Raw genomic sequence first — 21,631 nt, 5'->3', positions numbered from 1 at the left:
TATATATTTTCTTGTCAAAGTCATAAGCGCAGTATAAATACAAAAGTCTCAAAGGCTAGAACAAACGGCCAGAAGGGCTACACCAAACACAGGGGGCAGATTAATACCCTCATCAAATATTTTGATAATATTTTGTTTTTACTGAGCAATTAATACCCCATACATACTTTGTTTGAACTTCATGTTTTGACGACAGAATGACTACACTATGCCCCATCCTCCTAACCAAAGGAGAAAAATGTCGACACAACCTCCACATAGGGACAAGAGCGCTGAAAGATTTATTAGTATAATTTTCTCTTTTGTTTTGTTAAATTAATTCCAATAATTTATAATTTCTCATTGTTGAATAAAATATTTGGGGTGCTTCTTGTAGCATGCTAATTTGGTAATAATAGAATTGGAAAACAATTTCACCTTACTTAGGCTATACTTACCACACTTATGTTCAATTATTAGTATATATGTGGGCGAGCAAGCGTGACACTCTAATAAATATTTAAGTTAATCACTTGTTGTGCGTGTTTACTCGGCAATATGACAATACGATTTAAATAATCTATTTTGTATATGTTCATGTTCAAAAGTACGTTTTGAAAAAAAAGTATAATTGCACGGATATAACTAGTAAAATGATCATATAAATACTTTCGATTACTTGCTTTTTGCAAGAACTATACTTGTATGGCTCAAGATATGGACGGTATTCTTGCATATAGCATCCAAACAATGTGGTATTGAAATTAACGAATGGTGAGGATAATCGGGTCTCAAGTGTGGAAACATTAACGATGAGTTAAGATAATGTAATGCTCGAATATATTGATTCATATATGGAGGGCATAATTAGAATGAGTTCTAATTTGTAAATATTATTTGTGATTAACCTTATTGTTATTCCCACTACCAGGTTAATTAGAATGGAAAATGTCCCAAGCAGTAGAGGTGAATAGTAGTTTTGGTGAATGAGAGGTAACATAAACTTATGGGCGGGGCAATTGATTAATTGAGCAAAGTTGTATGTTTTTTTTTGTTGTTGTCAAAGTTAGGAAGGGAATGGGGTGTTTTCTCACACGCACACTACCAAAGTACTATGGGGGTTCAAACTTGAGACCACTGATTTGCAAATTAAGGTTCTTTTCCATTAGGCTAGACCCCATTCGCAGCAAAGTTATATATTTAATCAAGAGTTAAAATACGGTCTTTATATAAGTAATTAAGAGCTAATTAATTCATGATTGTGTAAACCCATTTGGGCTTGGACTGACACATTTACTTACATGTTAGAGAATAAGAATAAACTGAATGATTTCCATTCTTGACATCTGCATTTATTTACACATAAGGAATCATGAATGTCACATCTCGGGATCGACTCCGCCGTAGCACTCTATTGTCCGCTTTGGGCTCCCATCTCTGTCCTCAAGGTTTTATTTTTGGGAACTCACGAGCAACTTCCACCAGTAGGTCACTCATCCTGTGATTGCTTTAGTCCCCATTCGCTTAATTTCAGAGTTCCCATGACTCCGAAGCCAGTGAGCTCCTAAAAGACCTCGTGCTAGATGGAGGTGGGCATGTACATATAAGGCACATCACCCCCTCTCTATTGGTCGATGTGGGATGTTACAATCCACCCCCCTTAGTGCCCCGACTTCCTCGTCGGCACACTCGCACCACACGACATAGTGGCTCTAATACTAAGTTGACAGGACCCCGAATTCCTCGGAACCCGAGACGAATCCTGTGGAAATTCAGACATCACACCGATGCCGGGCCCACTTCTGATACTATATCATCTTTTCCAAAATTAAGGATAAAGGGCACGAGACTTTCTGCTGAAATTTCGACAGAGCCTCCCCTATAAATTGGACTTTCCCAAATTTCTTAACCTGTGAAAACACAATTTATAAACACCAACTGGAGGCATGCACAAGGTATTAATATGTAATTTACATAATAGACCTCTGGCCTTCAAATGATTCAAGGCAGAACAACTAGCAATGTAATTAAGGAACTCAAATAATTTTACGAATACCACTGCAGTCAACATAAAATAACTTCCCAAATTTTCAACCTGCAGAAGGGCAATAATGCTTTCCACAAATTTTCAGCATGCAACAACTACCATCTATAAATTATCACCAGTGGTCTCAGGGGCCTCAGCCCAATATACAATATAATCAAAACCGAACCCAACAGCAGTAATATTTAGGATTCAAATCCAACAACCACATCGAAAACCAATCACATACTCAGAATCGGTCAAACCTTTTAAATTTTTAAATATAGTTTATTTCGAGGCTATACTCCGGTGGGACCTTAGGCTACCTACGTACCCTTACTGAGGATCAAGCCACACGTAGTTCTAAAGTCAACAGTCACAACTTCGATAATATACAAATTTCCTTTCTTTTATCAATTCTTTCCACGCAACCATACCTTATCCAAGGCGTACGTTGCCAAACAACACTTCCCAATCCGGAACTTAGACATTCATACCAGTGCATGGTAATCACGAAGCACAAACTCAAGAATCTCAAATACCATTTGTGATGTCCTTAGCGTCGACAAGGTGTCATTCCGTGTCGGAACACATTATCGTGCCAAAACTTAAGGATGCACACAAGGTGCAGAGTCCACAGGAAATTGAACCTAAATCACTGATACCAAATTGTCACATCCGGGATCGACTCGCCAGTAGCACGATATTGTCCGCTTTGGGCCCCCTTTCTGCCATCACGGTTTTGTTTTTGGGAACTCACAAACAACTTCTCAGTGGGTTACCTATCCTATGATTGTTCTAGCCCCCACTCGCTTAACTTTGGAGTTCTCATGATTCCGAAGCCAGTGAGCTTCCAAAAAGCCTCGTGCTAGGTGGAGGTGGCCATGTACATATAAGGCACATCACCCCCTCTCTGTTGGTCGATATGGGATGTTACATGTAATATACGGGTCCCACCTTAAAATCCTTAATGAAATACTTCAAAAACTAAGAATCAGATCAACTAAGTTATATTTCTTCTTATACCATTACTTATAAGTAAACATACCATAGTGATTTGGTGGTTATCACATTAGAATGAGGCTCCATTGGTTTTGGTTTGTTTTTCATTGTTCTTGAATTTATTTTGTTTTTTATTTTCAATTTTATATTTGGGTAAAATAAGAATTTCGAGAAAATATTATTGGTGTTTGAGTCCCAATGAAATTTATATAGAAGTATGGTGATCTTTTTCATTTTTATTAAATATTTTGTTTTCTTTGTAAAACAATATTGAGGCCTTCACATTAGGGGTGGTATTTTAAACCGAAAAACTGAAAAACCGCAAAAATCAACCGACAATTTACCGCAATGAAACCGCAATCGCGGTAAACCGAACCGCATTTACGGTATTAAGAACCGAACCGCATTTGCGGTTGCGGTTGCGGTATTTGATTTTCAAAACTTGCGGTTACTATGCAAACCGCAAAGTATAGCCATACGGATGATAAAGTTGAATTTTATAAGGAAATGGAACATATGACAACTTGTAAGTAATTAGTTTATTTATACTAATGTTATTTATGCTTCTTCTTATAATAAAATGTACTACACTATGTTGTTTTATTTGTAAATAACATTGGTGCTCAAACAACACAACGGGTTCTTCAAATCCACTCACCACCAACACTTGAGTTTGTAACTTTAGTTTGTAACATTGGTGCATTGCATTTTCCTTTTAGTTTGTAACTTTAATTAACCTTGAATTGAATTTTTCTTTTTTGTTGTAACTTTAATTCATTTTGCTTTACATTTTCCTTTTGGTTTATAACTTTAAAGGATTTGGAATTGAATGCTTGAGAAGTTTAACTTTAATTGGAATGCTTGGAATTGTAACTTTAATTTTCTTAGGTTGTGAATGCTTGAGAAGTTGATGAGATTGTGAATTTATATATGTTTGAGAAATTGAGGTTGTGTATTTATTTATTTAGGTTGTGAATTTATATTTTTGTGAATGCTTGAGAACTCGCGGTTTTAAATCGCAAAACGTGGTCGGTTTGCGGTTTCAAAATCACCAAACCGCAAATAGTCGGTTGGTTTGCGGTTTGAATAAAAATTCGCGGTTACCGAACCACAACTACCCCTACTTCACACCTAATTTAATCAAACAAGAATGAGAATAACAAATCCGATATGTGGGCGTATAAGTTATATATAATAAGAAATGTGACGGTTAATAGAGCAGAGATGAAATTGACAATATAGCCTAGAGTAAGTACTTTCACACTCTTGTATGTATGTATGTGTGTATGTATTATTACTAATAATCGGTTTTCATATCAAACTGCTATCAAATGAAAATTCCATACCAAAAGGAAAAAAAAAAGTGGAAAAGAAAAAAGTTACAAATTTGTATATTGATTTTTGTTTGTTGAAAAATTAATTCATCTGTGATTTTATTTATTTATTTATTTTCAATCCTGTAAATTGTATCGTAACAGTATTCTCTCTCTCTCTCTCTCTCTCTCTCTGTCTCATTTGGTTTTACCCGTGCCTCCCTTATAGCTACCATTAGTCCATTCCCAAAGCCTTCCTTTGTCTCTCTCTCTCTCTCTCTCTCTACAAATATATACGCAGCACCATATCTCATCGTCTTCAACCAAAACCCCACTACATCCCTCTCTCTTTCTGAATCTCTTCCTTACTTCTCATCCCTTCAATCCAATCCAATCCAATCCAATTCAATTCAATTCAATTGAATTTAACCCGCAATCCCAATAATCAGATTCACCTCCAACGCAATTGATTTCGATCCAATAACCTTTCGCTCCTCGATCTATAATTCCTAAATTAAATGTTCTTCGATTTAATTTCGGTTTTTGATACTCGATAATCGATCGGATTGGATCCGAATCGGACCCTGAACGCGTTGCTGGAGATGGGAAGGGCGGGTGAATGAGAATTCTATGACTGCTTGAACCAAATATGCCCGGCTTACCTCAGAGAAATGACCAATTCAGTAATGGGTCGTCGCCCATTTACTCCCTCTCTTCGCCCAACGGCTTTTGGTCCAAGCATCGCGATGATGTTAGCTACAATCAGCTCCAGAAGGTACTCAATTATTTCTAATTTATTCAGTTTGTGCATTTGTAATGGGTTGAGATTGATATGGATCACTTTTTTGTATCGTGTTTTATCAATGACTTTAATGGGCACTTTGAGTTTGAATTGGATCTTGCACTATCAAGCTATCTGATGGAGGTGTTGTTGAGGTTATATTTGTGCGATTGTTTATTGGAGGTCTAGTTTTGATTGGAATGCTAGTGTTTTGTTTATCGGATCCACTCTACTTGTATATATAGATATAATCTTATGATTAATTATGTATATGAGTTGTGAATTGCGTAATGTCTACCATTATCAGAGAGTGTTTATCATCAGCATTTTGTTTCCAAAGTGCTCTTCATATGCGAGGTAAGGACGTATAAAGTAGAATAGAAAGAAATGTTATGATTTTGATTATTCCTGGTGGGCTAGTTGTAATGGAGCATCTCGGTATACCAAGTCTAATGCACCTGTGGTGCTTAGGTCATTGTAAAACTTACAGGCTTGCATGCTAAGGGAACCTAAAACACAGACACACACCGAAACACATGTAGACTCTTCATCCGCACAAGCATGCAACAGGAAGAAAAGTTGTGTTTGTTGCGTCTTGATATACTTTTCGTAGTTACTGGTCCTAAGACTCGGGCTCCTTTAATACGTTGGTGGCTGTAGTTGGGTTTAATAAGAAATTTCCTTGTAGTAAGGATAACATTGTTCAATACACAGATTGCACATTATTCCTTTTGTTTGTGACTATTGATGGTGTGAATAGTCTCTTATGAAGTTCTATTTACTTTTGACAGTTTTGGAGTGAGTTGTCGCCACAAGCTCGGCAGAAGCTTCTCATAATTGACAAGCAAACTCTTTTTGAGCAAGCTCGTAAGAACATGTACTGCTCTCGGTGCAATGGGTTATTGCTTGAAGGATTTTTGCAGATTGTCATGTATGGAAAGTCTTTGAAGCAGGAGGGAACAGATGGGCAAATATCCTGCAACAGATCAAGAGCCTCAAAAAATCATAAGGATGGTGGGTCAAGTATTACTAATGGGTGTCATGATGAAATCCCAGATCCATCTGTCCATCCTTGGGGTGGTCTGACGATAACACGTGAAGGGTCATTGACACTCATTGATTGCTATTTGTATTGCAAGTCTCTCAAGGGACTTCAAAATGTAAGTTCTGATGATTTTATTAATTTTATGAGATTAATTTAGGGTGCTGATTTTCCCACTCCTCTTTTTGTCCACTTACACTCCCTTTTGTTTTTAATACTTTTTACTATAACAAAAAATGGAGTGTAAGTGGACAAAAGAGGAGTGAGTACATACAATTTCCAACAAAGGGAGGGTAAGTGGACAAAAGAGGAGTGGGAAAATCAGCTCCCTTAATTTATTATCCAATTTCATTATAGTAGCTGATGTTTTGCTTGAATCAGGTGTTTGACAGTGCGCGTGCAAGGGAACGAGAACGTGAATTGCTTTATCCTGATGCCTGTGGTGGGGGAGGTCGGGGTTGGATAAGCCAAGGAATGGCAAGTTATGGAAGAGGTCATGGAACAAGAGAAACATGTGCATTGCACACTGCCAGGCTTTCTTGCGATACATTGGTGGATTTTTGGTCAGCACTTGGAGAAGAAACTCGGCAGTCTCTTCTTAGGATGAAGGAAGAGGATTTTATTGAGAGGCTTATGTACAGGTGATTAGCCATTTATTTATCCCTTCTGCTTGAAATTAAATATAGAACAGTGGAAGTGCCAGATAATGGAGATAGCGGAGCAAGTTTCAGTTATTGGACCTGCAAGATTAATACTGATATTGGGGATGTTCAGCCTGGTAAAGTTGATCGGGAAGAGAAAAGTAGCTTAATTTGGAACAATAGATGTCCAATATCAGCTGGTGTACCCTTGAAGGGTCAATTAATTTTTATTTGGGTTCAAGCACCTAGTAAGTATAATGTTGGGTATTTGAAATTCCTCACCAAAAAATATGCAGGTGAACAGTAAGGAGAGCAATCTGTCTTATGGGCAATATTGCAGAAGATACATAATGAATGGCAACATATTCGAAGTGGATAAATGCATCCTTCATATTAACTGAATTTGATGAAGAGTGATATGCTGTAGGTGATAAATTTTTCCTGGATTCAGTAACAGACACCACCAAGACCCCTAAACATTTAAAGATTTGAGTCTTATCAATGTAAAAAGTAAGGCATAGCCGTATTGATGAGGCATCATTAATTTAGAAACAACCTGTTTTGAATTCATAGTGGGTGTGGTTTTGTGGCTGTGTTGTATATATATGTATATATATGTTCAGAAAAGGTTTGCCCTGTTACTAATTAATGTGTCATAGGATTGTTTTATTCTTACATCTTTGTGTTCTGGTTGTTCATTCCTAGTTCTATTGCAATTTATTTGAATTATTAAACAATCAGTGGCTTTTCTTTTTGCATAACATCTGGCCGTTATAGGTTATTTTAAATTTGATAGAGTTACATTATAGGTTCTTTATGTCGTGATATCTCCGAAGTCCTCATCAATTACTCTTAATTCATGCTGCACGCTTTATAAGAATTCATGTTATAGTGTTCTTGTTTGTATTAAGATTTTGATGTTCATGTCACAGGTTTGACAGCAAGAGATTTTGCAGAGATTGCAGAAGGAATGTAATCCGTGAGTTCAAGGAGCTAAAGGAGCTGAAGCGCTTTCGGAGGGAACCTCGATGCACTAATTGGTTTTGTGTTGCAGATTCCGCCTTTCAGTATGAGGTGTGGCCTCATATGTTTCTTTAATTTTGACTTTTTCTGATTTCTGTTCTGGTTGTTGTTTTCTCTAAGTCATCCATGAGCAAAACTGGTGAGATACGAAATTTTGATAGTGGGGCCACTTTATTTATGCAGCGTTTTTTTGATGATACATACAGATGATGTGATGTCTATTTTATGTCATCACAGGTATCCGATGGCACAGTCCAAGCTGACTGGCGCCATACTTTTGCCGATACCGTCGGGACTTACCATCACTTTGAATGGGCAGTTGGAACAGGCGAGGGAAAATCTGACATTCTGGAATTTGAAAATGTTGGCATGAATGGAAGTGTTAAGGTCAATGGCCTTGATCTTGGTGGTTTAAGTGCATGCTTTATCACCCTGAGGGCTTGGAAACTAGATGGTCGCTGCACTGAGCTTTCTGTAAAAGCTCATGCGTTGAAGGGTCAACAATGTGTTCACTGTAGGCTTATAGTTGGAGATGGCTATGTAACAATCACAAGAGGAGAAACTGTCAGAAGGTTTTTTGAGCATGCTGAAGAGGCAGAGGAAGAAGAGGTAGTTAAGATCCAGAAAAGCTTATTATAGGCAATTGAGACTTATATCTTAAGGGGTTAAAACTAATGTGTTATGTTTATTTAATGTTTTTTTTCTTCAGGATGATGATTCCATGGACAAGGATGGAAATGAGCTGGATGGAGAATGCTCCCGTCCGCAAAAACATGCGAAGAGTCCTGAACTTGCTCGTGAATTTCTTCTAGATGCTGCAACTGTTATTTTCAAGGAGCAGGCATGTTCATTCTGCTGATAAGCTTGTCTTTGTTTTTTAAAACTCCGCTCCTTGTTTGATTACCTTTTGGGTGATCATATGTTCATTCATGTTATTCTAAAAACTCAGTTAGGTATACAGTTCAGTCTATATAGACATTGTTGTGGATTGTGGAAAGTAAAGAGGGATAATTATATTTGTTATGCAAGGAATGACACAAATTGTGGTGAGGTGAATGGTGTCTAGGGTAATGCAATCACATGGTGCACTAGTATTACTATTTAAACCTTTTGTTTTAATTATTGAGGAAATGGTATTTAAAGGTTGAAGAACCTATGGTGGGGAAAGAGGAAGAAAAGGAATTTGACTAGCCACAAGTTGTGTACACTTTGTCTTCATAGCAGAATAAGGAGGAACTTCTCCTTACCTACTAATGTGGCTCAACCACAAACTAACACTTGTCCTTTTTTTAAATTCTCAAAGGTGCATTTATTTTTCACTTTAATTATTCTTCACAAAAGAGGCACGTATCAGATTTTGGCTGAGCCACATCAGTAAGCAAGGAGGAGTTTCTCCTTATGGGCAAGGCGGGAAGCATTATCCTTGTTAAAATATTATGGCTTTCGAGCACCAAACATATGTTTGCACCACGCTACGCTGTGCAGTTACTCACTATGTGCTTGTGTAATGCTGGCACATTTATGAGTATGCACGTTGTGTGACTTTAATATTAAGTATACCATGTTTGACCGTGAATGCTATTCTTTCAGGTGGAAAAGGCATTTAGAGAAGGAACAGCTCGCCAAAATGCGCATAGCATCTTTGTTTGTCTTGCACTAAAGCTGCTGGAAGAACGAGTTCATGTTGCTTGTAAAGATATAATTACTCTTGAAAAGCAGGTCTTAAATCTTGTTATATTTAAAGATAAGATACTAGGAAGAAAAACCAGAAGAGCCATTTTCAGTTTCAGGAGAAACACTTCTGACGGCTTTGTACTTTTTCCTACAGATGAAGCTTCTGGAAGAGGAAGAAAAAGAAAAGCGCGAGGAAGAAGAACGCAAAGAGAGGAGAAGGACAAAAGAAAGAGAGAAAAAGCTACGAAGAAAGGAGAGGTTGAAAGGGAAAGAAAAGGATAAAGATAAGAAATGTTCTGAAGCAAATCAAACTCTTGATCTTCACGATGTCTCAAAGGAAGAATCATCATCACTAATTGCTGATGAGGAGCCTAATAGTTCCATTAGCTGCAAGGATTCAGTTAGTGAAGCTGGTGATGATATTCTGTCTAGACCTGGATCTCCCGACACTCCAGATGAACAGTTCCAAAATGATTATATTATTTCAAAAATTGAAGATCCTTGTTATGATAGTTTTGATGGTGAAATTAGCAATGGGAAAAGTGGTACGGGTTCTTTTATAGCTGAACAATCAAAGTTTTCTCGACGGAGATTGAAATTTAGGAGAGAAGTTCAACTTGATGCATCTTTGAAGTGGTCTGACAGGCGCCGATATGCTGCTGTTTCAGATAGTGCTTCTGTGGTTAATAGATCTGAGTCGAGATGTAATGGTGATAATTTGGAGACTTCCTCAAGGGGCATCAATGGATCAAACAGGCAATTAAGAGTGAATGGCCCAAAGTCCAATGGTCGGCATAGTGGTCCTAAGTTTACTGAGAAGTTCCTCTCCCCCAGCAACCGGATGAGTGACAGATATGACTTCCATTCTTGCAACTGTAACAAAAATACTGAATATAGAGCAAAGGTAGAACCCCATGTTTCTGCTGCCAGAGTGGGCTGGGAGACCAAAACTGCAAGTAAGTCGGAATCTGCATTAGATATTTCTAAGCAATTCTATCGTGGTAACAGGTATAACCAAGTAGAACACATGCGTGATAGTTGTGCAAGACCCAAAAGCAAAGTCAATTCAGGGGACAATCCTGGTACAGATTTGCCTCAACCCAGGAAAATTTGGGAGCCCGTAGAGCCAACGAAAAAGTATCCTCGAAGTAACTCAGACTCTGATGTTACCTTGAGGTCATCTGCTTTCAAGTCTGAAGATAAAAACATGAAGTCATCTGGTGACATATGTACAGGTGATATTGTGGTAAATTCAGGTGAAGTTGATGAAGTTAATAATTTGAAGGAATTAAGAAAATCCAGCATAGGAATGGATGTCAGTTGTCAGAACGGATTTCATGCAGGAGCACAGGATTCTATTGACACTGCATTGAATGGAATTTCTGACTCCACAGTCGGCAGCAGTTCTAATTCTGATAACTGCTCATCATGCCTCAGTGAGGGAGACAGCAATACAACCTCGTCAAATCATGGAAATCAGGAATCTTCTTCCACTTCAGATTCAGAAGATGCCAGCCAGAAATCAGGAGGAAAAGAAACTTGTTTATCCATTCAAAATGGATTCCCAGAGTGCCATAGTATGGAGAATAATCTGGATGCAAAGAGAGGGGAGTCTATGGAAAGCAGGGCACTGAGTGGCCCTTCACTGAATGGAGCAGGGAGTAACATTCTTGGGAATCCATCAACAAATATTGCTCAGAGATTTGATAATGGTTTGTCTGCTATTAGTGTGGGTTCTCAGCATCATGGCATGCTTACTCCAATGCATAACCAAAATGTACACTTTCCCTTATTTCAAGCTCCTTCAATGGGTTACTATCACCAAAGTTCAGTTTCATGGCCTGCTGCCCCAAACAGTGGAATGATGTCTTTTCCTCATCCCAACCACTATCTATATGCTGGCCCTCTTGGGTATGGTATGAATGGAAACTCAGGCTTCTGCATGCCGTATAGTCCTGTGCAGCATGTACCCACTCCCTTGTTTACCCCTGGCCCAGTTCCAATTTATCCAGCCATCAATACAGAGGAGCAGACTCAAATTTCTAACCCAGGTGTGCAAGAATCTCTTTATGAAGCTAATACAGAGAGTGTGGATCCATCTGGACCGTATTCAATGCAAGAACCGGCAAGTGGAGAACGAGCACAAGACGATAATTCTGGCAGATTGCATACGAGTAATGACAGCTTTTCCTTATTCCATTATGGTGGCCCTCTTGTTGATCCTCCAGGATGTAATTCAAATCTTATGCCGTTGGAAGAACAGACTGTTGGGGATTTTCCACAAAAATGTTCAGATCATGTTGAGAATGATCATCATGCGTGCAATAAGAAAGAGGCTACTATCGAAGAATACAACCTGTTTGCAGCAAGTAATGGCATAAGGTTTTCATTCTTCTGATGTAGTTGTAAGAAGGTGTGAGGTGGCTGTTCAGGAATTCAGTCTCTATCTTCTTATTTGGTGATGAAGGTTTGTGGTACCTGGTATATGGTACACAATAATCTTCCTTTGAAAAATTCCAATTTTAGCTCATAGTATTTTTTTTTCCTCTTTAGTTATCCAAGTTGTCCCATCGTTTTTTTTTGTCTATTATAGAGAAGGGAGAGTGCTACTATGTTTGAAGATTCTGTAGAGGCCAGGTTTTGTTTTTTCTTTTTTACTTTTATTAAATGAAGAATTTATTGGTATGGAAATTTTCTTTTTGTATTTCAGAGCTGAAACAGTCCCATCTGTTGTACTTGTTTTAGGATTTTGAGCCTCCTAAAACATTGTCAGTTAATTAATTGAAATTTCTTGGCTGATGAAAATAATGGGGCTTATGAGGAAGTTATTTGTCATTTCTTAATGCAAACTTGTTGAGAATCAATGTTTATTTTTATGCTCACTAAAATCGTTCCTGCGTTGTTACCTCAAATTTTTTATGGCTTTGGATTTTGTTTGCCATTCAAGTCATCATTGGCATCCACCTTTTCCAATGGCATATGGCATGGCTCTACACAACACAATTGAAAGCCAAAGGGAAGAAACAACCGAAGAGAAAAAGCCTGAGGGAGGAGGCTCTCCATTTGTGGGTAGGGTCTAGAGAAGAGAAGGCGGCTTGATGAAGTTCAGGTTTTGCAGAGATAAGATGTGTTTTCGTTTCTTTTAATTAATGTGATGGATGTTGTTTAGCCAAGTCATGCCACGAGTTGGGAAGAGAAGTCGGGTTAAACGGCGTTTTCAAATACTTTTGTACCTGACACATCATTTGGTGAACAAATTTGATTAAACGGGAGTTCAATTCTTGAACAAAAGCCTAACTGAGCAAAAGGCTAATTGGCTCAGTGTCTGGCACTAGGGAAATGGCCCAAAGATAAGAATCTTAAACCAAAGAAAAATAACGCAGGCAGGCAAAAAGGTGCAAGTATAAATTTTCAGTTGAATCCACTGTTTCTTGCACAAGGAACTCTCAAGAATCAACTATCAGTTTCTTGCCCCACTAAACTTTAATACAGCAAGATAAAAACCAGGCTCGTCGACATAGTCGGTTAACTCGAAAGAATGTTGTGCTGCAACTTCCTGTAAAGTCTTCTTCTCAGGCAAGTCAGAAGTTACAACATCTGGATATTGTTGTCGTTGTTGCTCTAAAACTTCTCTTCCTTGGGGATGGCTAATAACCAGTCTTGCACCTATACAAGCAACAGCCATAACTCAGAATGCAACTTCAGGGTGAGCCCTGAATAACATGCCAGGATGAATCCGAGGCAAACAATGACACGTTATCGAGGCTGAGAAGCAGTAGCACAACACAGACATGAATGAAAAGAAAAATTGATACAAGAAAATCACCTGGCAAAAAACACCTTGCAAGTGCTCCAAACGCCTCATCAAATGTAAAGGGCATGGCTGGAAGGAAATAAAGGAACACAACGTCTAAAGGTGCCCACTTATCAGGTACATATATTAATTCTCCTTGCCAACACTTAACCTTGTCATATTTTTCTTTAATGCCAGCTAACACAAAAAGTGAATCATGGACAACAAGCAAGAGATTGCAGGGTGATGATTCAACCACCCGATCCACAAATCCTTCGGAACCAATTGAAACCATAACTCTTGAAGTTTCTTCAATTTCTCCCGCAGATATAATGCGATCAATGTTTAGGTTATAATCTGGACCAGAACTGAAATCAGCGGAATCAAGAAAGGACCAGTCTTTCTCAGCAAAATCGTCGAAGTTGATTACAGAGACTACTCCTTCATCCGGTGGAGCTGTAGCACCACAAAATGATCGCCGAGCACGCAAAGCCTGATGCGGAATAAAAGGAAAGGAAAGAGAAAGAGGAGAGATGCAACGATTCCGATAACAGACACGGTTGGGGAACGTATAATGAGGTTGTGTTTGAAGACAAGGTAGCAACTGGAAGCTAGGTAGGGGAATGCAAAGGGACTGCGATGAGAAAACAGAATTCATTGCAGAGAACAACTGAATTTCCTTTTGGGATGCAAAGGCTTAATTATTGATAAATCAAAATGAACCGAAAGGGTTTCTGCTATTATTTCAAAAGTAGTTTGGTTCAACTAGTTATCACAACCGGTTACACTAATCTTTTTATCAGAACCCCTGCATATAAGAAAGATGAAACCAACTATTGTCAAGCCTGAAACTGTAACTTAAATACTCAAACCATTCAATTTCAGACTGATAATAAGATAATTAATTACTCAAGTTCTAAGCTAACATCAACTTTGTTTCAGGCATTAAGCAGAAAGGTACCACAAGCATTTTTGAATTGGAAGTTTATTGCAACAATCATTAGCTTTTCTGGAACAACCAGGCCCAGCAAAAAATGTTCCTTTTACGTTTCAGAACCTAAGAAAAAACAAGAACATGAAACTCAGTGTTCACATTTTTCTCTTTCGCCTCCATTTTCCAATGAAGCAAACGCTGTGTGCAAATTTGTTGCATGAAAGAATTATAAAACTAATAACCCAGAACTGGAAATTTGAAAGCACAGAAAGAAAACGAAGAGAGAAGAAGTTCAAGGCTTTGTCTGATTCAACGGAATTTTCAAATTTCTTTTGTTTTAGCTGATGACCAGAGCCAAATCCACTTACCCAACTATTCCTTTGAACCTCAACGGCGAATGCAAGCTGAGAGCCTCTCACTGCAAAGCCCTAATCCTAATTCCTCTGCCTTTAAACCCTAACAATTGTGAAGTTGGACTTCCACTGTCACCACCGCTACTTTATCACCAGAGCCGCTTACTGTAAAACCCAAGCTCTTCCAATTATTGCCATTTAAAAAATAAAATAAAACGTTTTCTCCGAAAAAAAAACCCCCAAACAAGCATATGATGCCAATCCTAGTTTTTAGGTCAATCATTTCCTTGGTTAACTTACAGGTCAATGCAGTAATTTCATTTTATTTTTGTATATAAGAAAAAAATAAGAGTACAAAGAGAAAGCGGTGGTAAATCTTTGGTTAATCACCAATGGTCCAAAATTTCTAGATTGATTACTCATTTTATTTAAAATTTGAAGGAAAAAATAGACATTTTATGGTTATGCTTATTCTTGTATCGGATAACTATTTACTATACAAGTGATAATCTAAAGAACTCTTAAATATTATAATTTAGACTTATGATCTCCCTAATGAAGGGTCCCTAAATTTAGTTGTTAGAGCCACAATAAGGGGCTATATCATTTCGGGCTCTATATTGTTTTATGATGTAATTTGGTTTGAGGACACTCAAACAAAGCCTTCATGGTAATATTTCAGGACTAAAAACTAAATAATGTATATATGTATCTCCCATTCACACATATCTCAATCACCAAAAACAACAGGGCATTGTTTCATGTGGAACTCGAAATTAAGCATGGCTGCTGGGGAGCCTGCTCAGAACAGAGTGCTCTGGCTTGTGGTCACATTCATAATCGAGATGAACGAACGCCCGTTCGACTTCTGGGAGCTCTTCAATCTTGATTTGCAATGACTCTCCAATTGCATGAGCTTCTTTTAAAGGCAAATCTTCTGGCAGTTCTACGTTTTTTTAGAGGAAAATTCTGGTAAGGACTTGGGAGGACAGGAACTAAAAAGCAGTTTTGAAATGAAATTTGGCCCGTCCGGTAACGTTTTCAGAGAATGTTTTCTTAGAATATTTTCAGAGAATGAAAACAAGAAAACGAATTTGCATTTTCAGGAAATGAAAATGTGTCTGGTAGATTAATTAGAAAACATATTCAGAAAACAAAAACAATGAAAACGTGTCTGTAGTACAATTTGAAATAATAATATGTGACTTCTTTTTATGAAAATGTTTCCCATGAGAATGAAAACAACTTTTTTCTGTTTTCTGCAAGTACACATGAACTTGTTTTCATTTTATGGAAACATTTTCAGTGTTTTCTGTTTTTGGGCTACCGAACTTGTTTTGGCCTCATTCTTGTTTTTTGAAAATGAAAACAACCCTTTAAAACGTTACCGAACGGGCAACAACTGGTTTACAGCGGCTAGATTTCATGAGAAAAAGAAATGATTGGTGTACAAATTAACACTAGAAATCAAGTTGAACTTAATACTTTAACATTGCACCTCAACGAAATAAAGAACCCCAAACGTGTAGGCACGAACTGTATCGACACGTCTTATTAATCTGTGGTGCCTTAGGATGAGGTATGTCAATTTCTGCAACACTTGAGGAGGAGCTGATTGTCCAACCAGAGAAACTGCATGAAGAAGCAACCAATAGAATATCAGTGTTCCCCGCTATAAAATTATTCCGAGTCTTTATCTATATGGCTTTCAATCAAAAGCACAGAACAACCTTTTGTGTGTGTGGGGAAGAGAGAGAGAGAGAGACCTGCATTTTCTAGCACAGTTCCGGACCAATTGGAAATTGTGTAGAATGCTAGGATGATAGCCCCAACAGGGTCAATCCACCAACAGAATATATCACCAAGAACAGCAGCAACCAAACCAACTAAGTTTGTTACCACATCAAAATAATGATCCTGGCAAGCATCAGTTTGAGTAATGCAGTAAGATCACAAAGCAGGAGGAGCAAATATGAAGTTTTATGTGTTATAAATATGTATAAACCTTTGCGTATGTGCGGACAATTGTGTTTCCAGAGCTTCTGCAATAACACCAAAGGACAAGTTTTACTCCAGTAGCTGTCAGCATGATGGCATACAACCAGATCAAGTTTTCTGAAATCATCTTCTCAGAAGGTTTGTCCTTGATCAGTTGTTCAAGGGCCTGGATAAGCACTTGAAAGCCTGCACTGGAGTGAAAGGGCTATAGTGTATGCCTTCAATTTTTCATATAGTCTTAAAACAGAACTTAAGTGAAGAAAGAAAACCCATTAGCACATTTTCAAGGATTCTAATGCAAGTGAAAAGATTCAGCTTCATACAATTATGGTTGCCAGTGTTCCAGTTATATTTGGGAGTTGAAATTTTGCTTAAACTACTTTAGTCTCTGTTTGTATGGCATGAAAATTGAATCTGCAGGAGACATATGCCCCTTGATGAAAAACATTTGGGGGTTATTTTTTGAACATACAAATGAATAATTTGTGTAGCCTAAACATATATATTTCAACAGTACAATGGATCATTTTCACTGAACTTCCTAAAATTATGATAAGGTAGAGGCTAGACCACATTACATACCAAGAGTAGCCATGACAGCCGCAAATACAACGATGCCTACTGGTTGCACTCTCAATTTCCCAATAGCGTACTTGTAGATATTTATGTTTTTCATGGACAAGCGTGTGAACCAAAGTATACCACCAGCCATAAGATCTAGCAAAGAATCTAGTGTTGATGCTGCAATAGCTAAGGATCCACTCTTTAGTGAACCGTATACCTGCATTGCATAAAAACAAGAAGGGCTTTTACTTAACAATCAATGACTAACATGAAATCTGGATGAATTTTATGGAACAGTTGGCTCATTCTTGTTCAGGAAAAGATCTGCTTTCTCAGATTTTCTGAGAATAAGTTCGGATAGTTGAGATGCTGAAGTGCCTTGCCTTTTAATTTGCAGAATACTAGCAAAGCTGCATAAGGAATAAAATATATAACCTTAAAAGCAAGCAGAAAGATGTTTGCCCAATTAGAAATGTTCATTGCTTTCTCATGCTGGGCTTGTTCTTTTCGATCTTCCTCTTCATCAATGACATGGGGTGATTCTAGAGAGTCAACTTCCTCAAAAGACCTTAGGGTGGCAAATTGCTTCTCATAGTATTCTCTTTCCCCTAATACAAAAAGAAACTCATTTTTAAGAGAGGGGAACATATGTTTTATATTGTAAGTATCATCTTAGAGAATGTTCATTAACCGAAAATGATCAAAACTTCCAGATTTACTTTAAAAATCACTTAACTTAAACATATAATCATAATCAGAAAACAATTTATCTTCTTTTCCACAACCTCAATACCGTCTTCGTCGATAACTCAGTTGTAGTTTACTCAACTGGTCACCTCATTAGCTCTATCCAATTGCTTGATCTATTTTAATGATTCTTCCAGACAGACTACAGAGGACATTCAAAACCATCATTTGTTCTGATATTTAGTAGTACTACATGATTAAAATATTTCAGACAACTACGAACATCGTTATTCGAAGTTAAATGGTCCATCCTTTTCTGTTTAAAATGGACTGCATGCAAGTGACCAATGCTGTTAATCATGACGTATATATTATATTAGGCACTAATCATGACGTATCAGTTTGCAATTGTGTACTCTTCAAACAAGGCAGATCTGAGTTCTAGTATCTTCTCATCCCTTAGAAACGCAAAAATATAGCAGTTCACGTTGGTTCAATATCAGTTCCCATTGTATGAGTACACTTAATAACACCCTATCATTTATGTAATACACTTAAAGCCATTAGTTCCCGTTCATATATTTCTTTTAATATTCACAAGAATGTGTATTTTAATTTAATAATATGCACTTTTTAAATACGATTTGGTGCATCAGCTTGTCGTTGTTAGTTAAATTGTACCTTCTCAAGGTCGTTACATCCCAATTGTTCTTGTTTCTTCCCCTTAATTATCTTGTTTCCAAAATTAATTCCATAAAAGGCCAAATGCAAAGAGATAGAAATTTGGTAAACCTCAGATACATAATGCTCATTACTTTACATGAGTCCTCCAGCAATAGAAGATGGATAAACAAGAGTAGAACGTGGATAAATACACTCAGGTAAACGACCCTAGCTAGAACTCTAATAAGGAAACCCAAAGAACCCAGGCAAGCAAAGACATAGTAGAAACAAATCCATGAGGCCAACAAAAAGCTTACAGAAATGTACAAAAGATATTAACATAAAAAAAGATCACCAAGAGGGCCTAGAAGACCATCTCTTGAAAGTAGAAGCATCATAGAGGGAGGAAGCTGGGAAGCCCATTGCATCTCTTGAAACCAGAGCATCCTAATTTGGAATACAATGCTTATGTCAAGAAACTCATTTTTAAGTATCATCTTAGAGAATGTTCATTAACCGAAAACGATCAAAGCTTCCAGGTTTACTTTAAAAATCACTAAACGTAAACATATAATCATAATCAGAAAACAATTTATCTTCTTTTCCACAACCTCAATACCGTCTTTGTCGATGACTCAGTTGTAGTTTACGCAACTGATCACCTCATTAGCTCTATCCAATTGCTTGATCTATTTTAATGATTCTTCCAGACAGACTACAGAGGACATTCAAAACCATCATTTGTTCTGATATTTAGTAGTACTACATGATTAAAATATTTCAGACAACTACGAACATCGTTATTCGAAGTTAAATGGTCCATCCTTTTCTGTTTAAAATGGACTGCATGCAAGTGACCAATGCTGTTAATAATCAATCAAATAACTCCCATATTTCAGTAGCACAAAAATATCTAAATCTTACTGACACCAAATAAGATTCTCTAATTTTAAGGGTATTATCTAAATCCAGGATAAAAACAAGAACCAAGAGAGAGTTTTGAGTTACCTTCTATCAAGCCAGTGGTTTTAGAAAGGTTAAGATGGAAAGGGGCCTCAGGATCGAAGCCAGACCGAACCTTGTCAGGCAATTTGGAGAAGAAATCACATTTCATAGCAGCAACAGAGTTACTGCTTCCAACTAAACCATGTTTGTTGGCCCTTTCATCTTCACATGACAAGAATGGGGTCTTGATCATATGGTTCAAGCCTCCTTCCATTGTACTCAAAATTCAAGAACTACCAATCTTTGATCCTACAGCAACAAACCCATCAATGCAATTACAGGTAGAGACAGAAATCTTTTTGTAAATAAAATTGAAAATCTTGTTCGAACAAGTTGCTTAATGTAGAGTCTTAGCTAGATGGCGACTGCTCCTAAATTCCGATACCCTAAAGGATTGGATATTGAAATTCGTGCTGATTATGCTGCTGGCTGATAGTCCACGCATATCCATTGCATGCAATACACTTGTTTGATCTATTAAGATTTTATATTATATCCGCCAACACCTCTCAAATTGGAAAAATATTATACGAACTCAAATTCAAGAATAATTGTGACATACAAAAGAGAAACAACAATATCTAAAGAATTCTAGTAATAGGCATACATAGAATTTATCTACGGAACCATTAATATATAGCACATCCATGCACCACAGGCACAAATTAGAATACCAAACCCAACCTTATTTAACTAAAACCCAAAAGAATACAAAACATGTCTAGAATTCAAAACCCAAAAGAAACACCACAACAGTGGCAAAAGCCAAGCCAATAGCTGGAGCACTGCTTAGAGTTGAGCTTGGTGACATCTCTACAGGATTAGAGGCCGAAGGTGATGAGGATCCATAAGGCGACGACGGGCTTGGACTTGGGATCAAATTTTCTGGAACAGGCAGAGAGACCTTGATGTCAACCTTTTGTCCGGCTTGGCAATGGCCAGGAGCACCACAAAGAAAGTAATAATGGGCGGGCCTTTTAAGGGTAATTGTGTCAGAACCAGAGGTATAAGATGAGATGGCAGATGTTGCATTGCAAGATTCAAAGTCTTGATCAGAAACTTGCATCACGTTGTGGAATTGATTGTTGTAAGCAAAAATGAGAGTGTCGCCGACGTGAAAATCTTTTGTTGAAGCCCACTTGTTGTAATCAACAAGGCCTCTCGAAGTCCACCCATCAGAATCTCCAACTCTGTAAACAGAACTAGAATAAGCACCACTGAACGCCATCATCACAAAGAAAACAAGAGTAGCAATGTTTCTGAAAGCCATGATCAGAACAAGCAGAGCAGACTAAAGAGGAACAAATTTAGAATGAAAAGAAAACTCAAATTTAGTGTGTGAAAGGTACTACGCACGGCCTTGCATTTATATAGGGTTAGGTTGTGTTGTATCCGAGTCCCATTCTGAAAAGGTTTTCAAATACAACCTCCTTTTTTTGGCATGAGTTTCCAAATACTACTAGTAGTAGGAAATAAACATCTTTTCATAAATGGATTAATATAAGTAGGCGCAAGGCCCAATTTATAAATTTTTTTTGGAATAACTTGGTCTAATTTTTCAATTGAATACTCATTAAAATAGAATTGTACAATCCAATGTCAAAGTGGTATTTTTAGCATGTAGAAAAATAGTTGAAATTCACTATAACTGAAATGTTAAAGTTCAAGTGGAATAATATTTCTCCTTTATGCTATCATTTTTGACTATTATTTTTGACTGTTTGACCTTATGATGTTATTGACCCTCCAAATAATCTAGCCGTTCAGATCTCTCCACTTCAACATTTATTAGTTTTTTTTCTTCTTCCTTTTCTACCCTAAAGACACCGTTAGTTTAATTTCTCTGCACACCCAAGTTTACTAACATCGCTAGAAGCATATTCATATTCATTCATCTCCAATTGGTCCAAGATATCTCAACTTTAAATAAGAATCGGTTCAAAAATAAATTATGAACGTACAAACTTGAACATATTTGAAAACACTAGCCACTAACAGAGAGAGAGAGAGAGAGAGAGAGAGAGAGAGATTTAGATCAAAGGGGTTTTCCCTCGGATTCTGTCGGATCTTCGGTGCTTTTTGGCTTTTGGTAGACTTATGTCAATCTACTCTTTTCAATTGGTAAATTTATTGTCTCATATTTGGGTTGTTTTTTG

At 37.4% G+C, this 21,631-nt stretch overlaps 3 protein-coding genes and 1 pseudogene across 4 annotated transcripts; 1 reads left to right on the top strand and 3 right to left on the bottom strand.

Annotated features, from left to right (window-relative positions):
- Nucleotides 1-4,509: 4,509 nt before the first annotated feature.
- On the top strand, nucleotides 4,510-12,169 carry LOC148914730 (uncharacterized). The gene is made up of 8 exons (XM_089042588.1): nucleotides 4,510-5,092; nucleotides 5,890-6,258; nucleotides 6,522-6,781; nucleotides 7,714-7,855; nucleotides 8,042-8,413; nucleotides 8,514-8,645; nucleotides 9,395-9,523; nucleotides 9,633-12,169. The coding sequence occupies exons 1-8, from the start codon at nucleotides 4,967-4,969 to the stop codon at nucleotides 11,874-11,876; spliced, it is 3,774 nt and encodes a 1,257-aa protein (XP_088898714.1). The 5' UTR covers nucleotides 4,510-4,966; the 3' UTR covers nucleotides 11,877-12,169.
- Nucleotides 12,170-12,872: 703 nt separating this feature from the next.
- LOC103339391 (uncharacterized) lies at nucleotides 12,873-14,863 on the bottom strand. 2 transcript variants are annotated; one of them, XM_089042589.1, is made up of 4 exons: nucleotides 14,574-14,718; nucleotides 14,233-14,328; nucleotides 13,305-14,079; nucleotides 12,873-13,144 (listed from the first exon to the last, which is right to left on the bottom strand). In XM_089042589.1, the coding sequence occupies exons 3-4, from the start codon at nucleotides 13,927-13,929 to the stop codon at nucleotides 12,939-12,941; spliced, it is 831 nt and encodes a 276-aa protein (XP_088898715.1). In that variant the 5' UTR covers nucleotides 13,930-14,079; nucleotides 14,233-14,328; nucleotides 14,574-14,718; the 3' UTR covers nucleotides 12,873-12,938. The 2 variants fall into 2 exon arrangements, with proteins under 2 accessions (XP_088898715.1, XP_008240897.2); XM_008242675.2 differs by lacking the exon at nucleotides 14,233-14,328 and having other exon boundaries at nucleotides 14,574-14,863.
- A 471-nt stretch (nucleotides 14,864-15,334) lies between these two features.
- On the bottom strand, nucleotides 15,335-19,689 carry LOC148914729 (metal tolerance protein 4-like). Its single transcript, XM_089042894.1, has 7 exons — nucleotides 19,479-19,689; nucleotides 17,556-17,728; nucleotides 17,139-17,337; nucleotides 16,564-16,742; nucleotides 16,325-16,475; nucleotides 16,055-16,190; nucleotides 15,335-15,512 (listed from the first exon to the last, which is right to left on the bottom strand). The coding sequence occupies exons 1-7, from the start codon at nucleotides 19,687-19,689 to the stop codon at nucleotides 15,335-15,337; spliced, it is 1,227 nt and encodes a 408-aa protein (XP_088899020.1).
- Nucleotides 19,690-20,196: 507 nt separating this feature from the next.
- Nucleotides 20,197-20,745, bottom strand: LOC107881691 (mavicyanin pseudogene; annotated as a pseudogene).
- Nucleotides 20,746-21,631: the final 886 nt, after the last annotated feature.

Source organism: Prunus mume, linkage group LG8, assembly GCF_029339155.1.
Source record: "Prunus mume cultivar Tortuosa linkage group LG8, ASM2933915v1, whole genome shotgun sequence".
NCBI classification, from domain to species: Eukaryota; Viridiplantae; Streptophyta; class Magnoliopsida; order Rosales; family Rosaceae; genus Prunus; species Prunus mume.
Note: the sequence above shows the minus strand (reverse complement) of the source record. Positions and strands in the feature narration are given on the sequence as shown.

Excerpts from the sequence above, each read along its gene's own strand:
- LOC103339391 (XM_008242675.2), bottom strand. The coding sequence starts at position 13,929 with ATGAATTCTGTTTTCTCATCGCAGTCCCTTTGCATTCCCCTACCTAGC. Across the intron at positions 13,145-13,304 it reads TGCAAGGTGTTTTTTGCCAG|GTGCAAGACTGGTTATTAGC; the intron begins GTGATTTTCTTG and ends TTGCTTGTATAG.
- LOC148914729 (XM_089042894.1), bottom strand. The coding sequence starts at position 19,689 with ATGGAAGGAGGCTTGAACCATATGATCAAGACCCCATTCTTGTCATGT. Across the intron at positions 17,729-19,478 it reads AACCACTGGCTTGATAGAAG|GGGAAAGAGAATACTATGAG; the intron begins GTAACTCAAAAC and ends TTTTTGTATTAG. Across the intron at positions 15,513-16,054 it reads GTTCTTTATTTCGTTGAGGT|AAACGTAGAACTGCCAGAAG; the intron begins GCAATGTTAAAG and ends TTTCCTCTAAAA.
- LOC148914730 (XM_089042588.1), top strand. The coding sequence starts at position 4,967 with ATGCCCGGCTTACCTCAGAGAAATGACCAATTCAGTAATGGGTCGTCG. Across the intron at positions 6,259-6,521 it reads CTCTCAAGGGACTTCAAAAT|GTGTTTGACAGTGCGCGTGC; the intron begins GTAAGTTCTGAT and ends TGCTTGAATCAG. Across the intron at positions 9,524-9,632 it reads TAATTACTCTTGAAAAGCAG|ATGAAGCTTCTGGAAGAGGA; the intron begins GTCTTAAATCTT and ends TTTTTCCTACAG.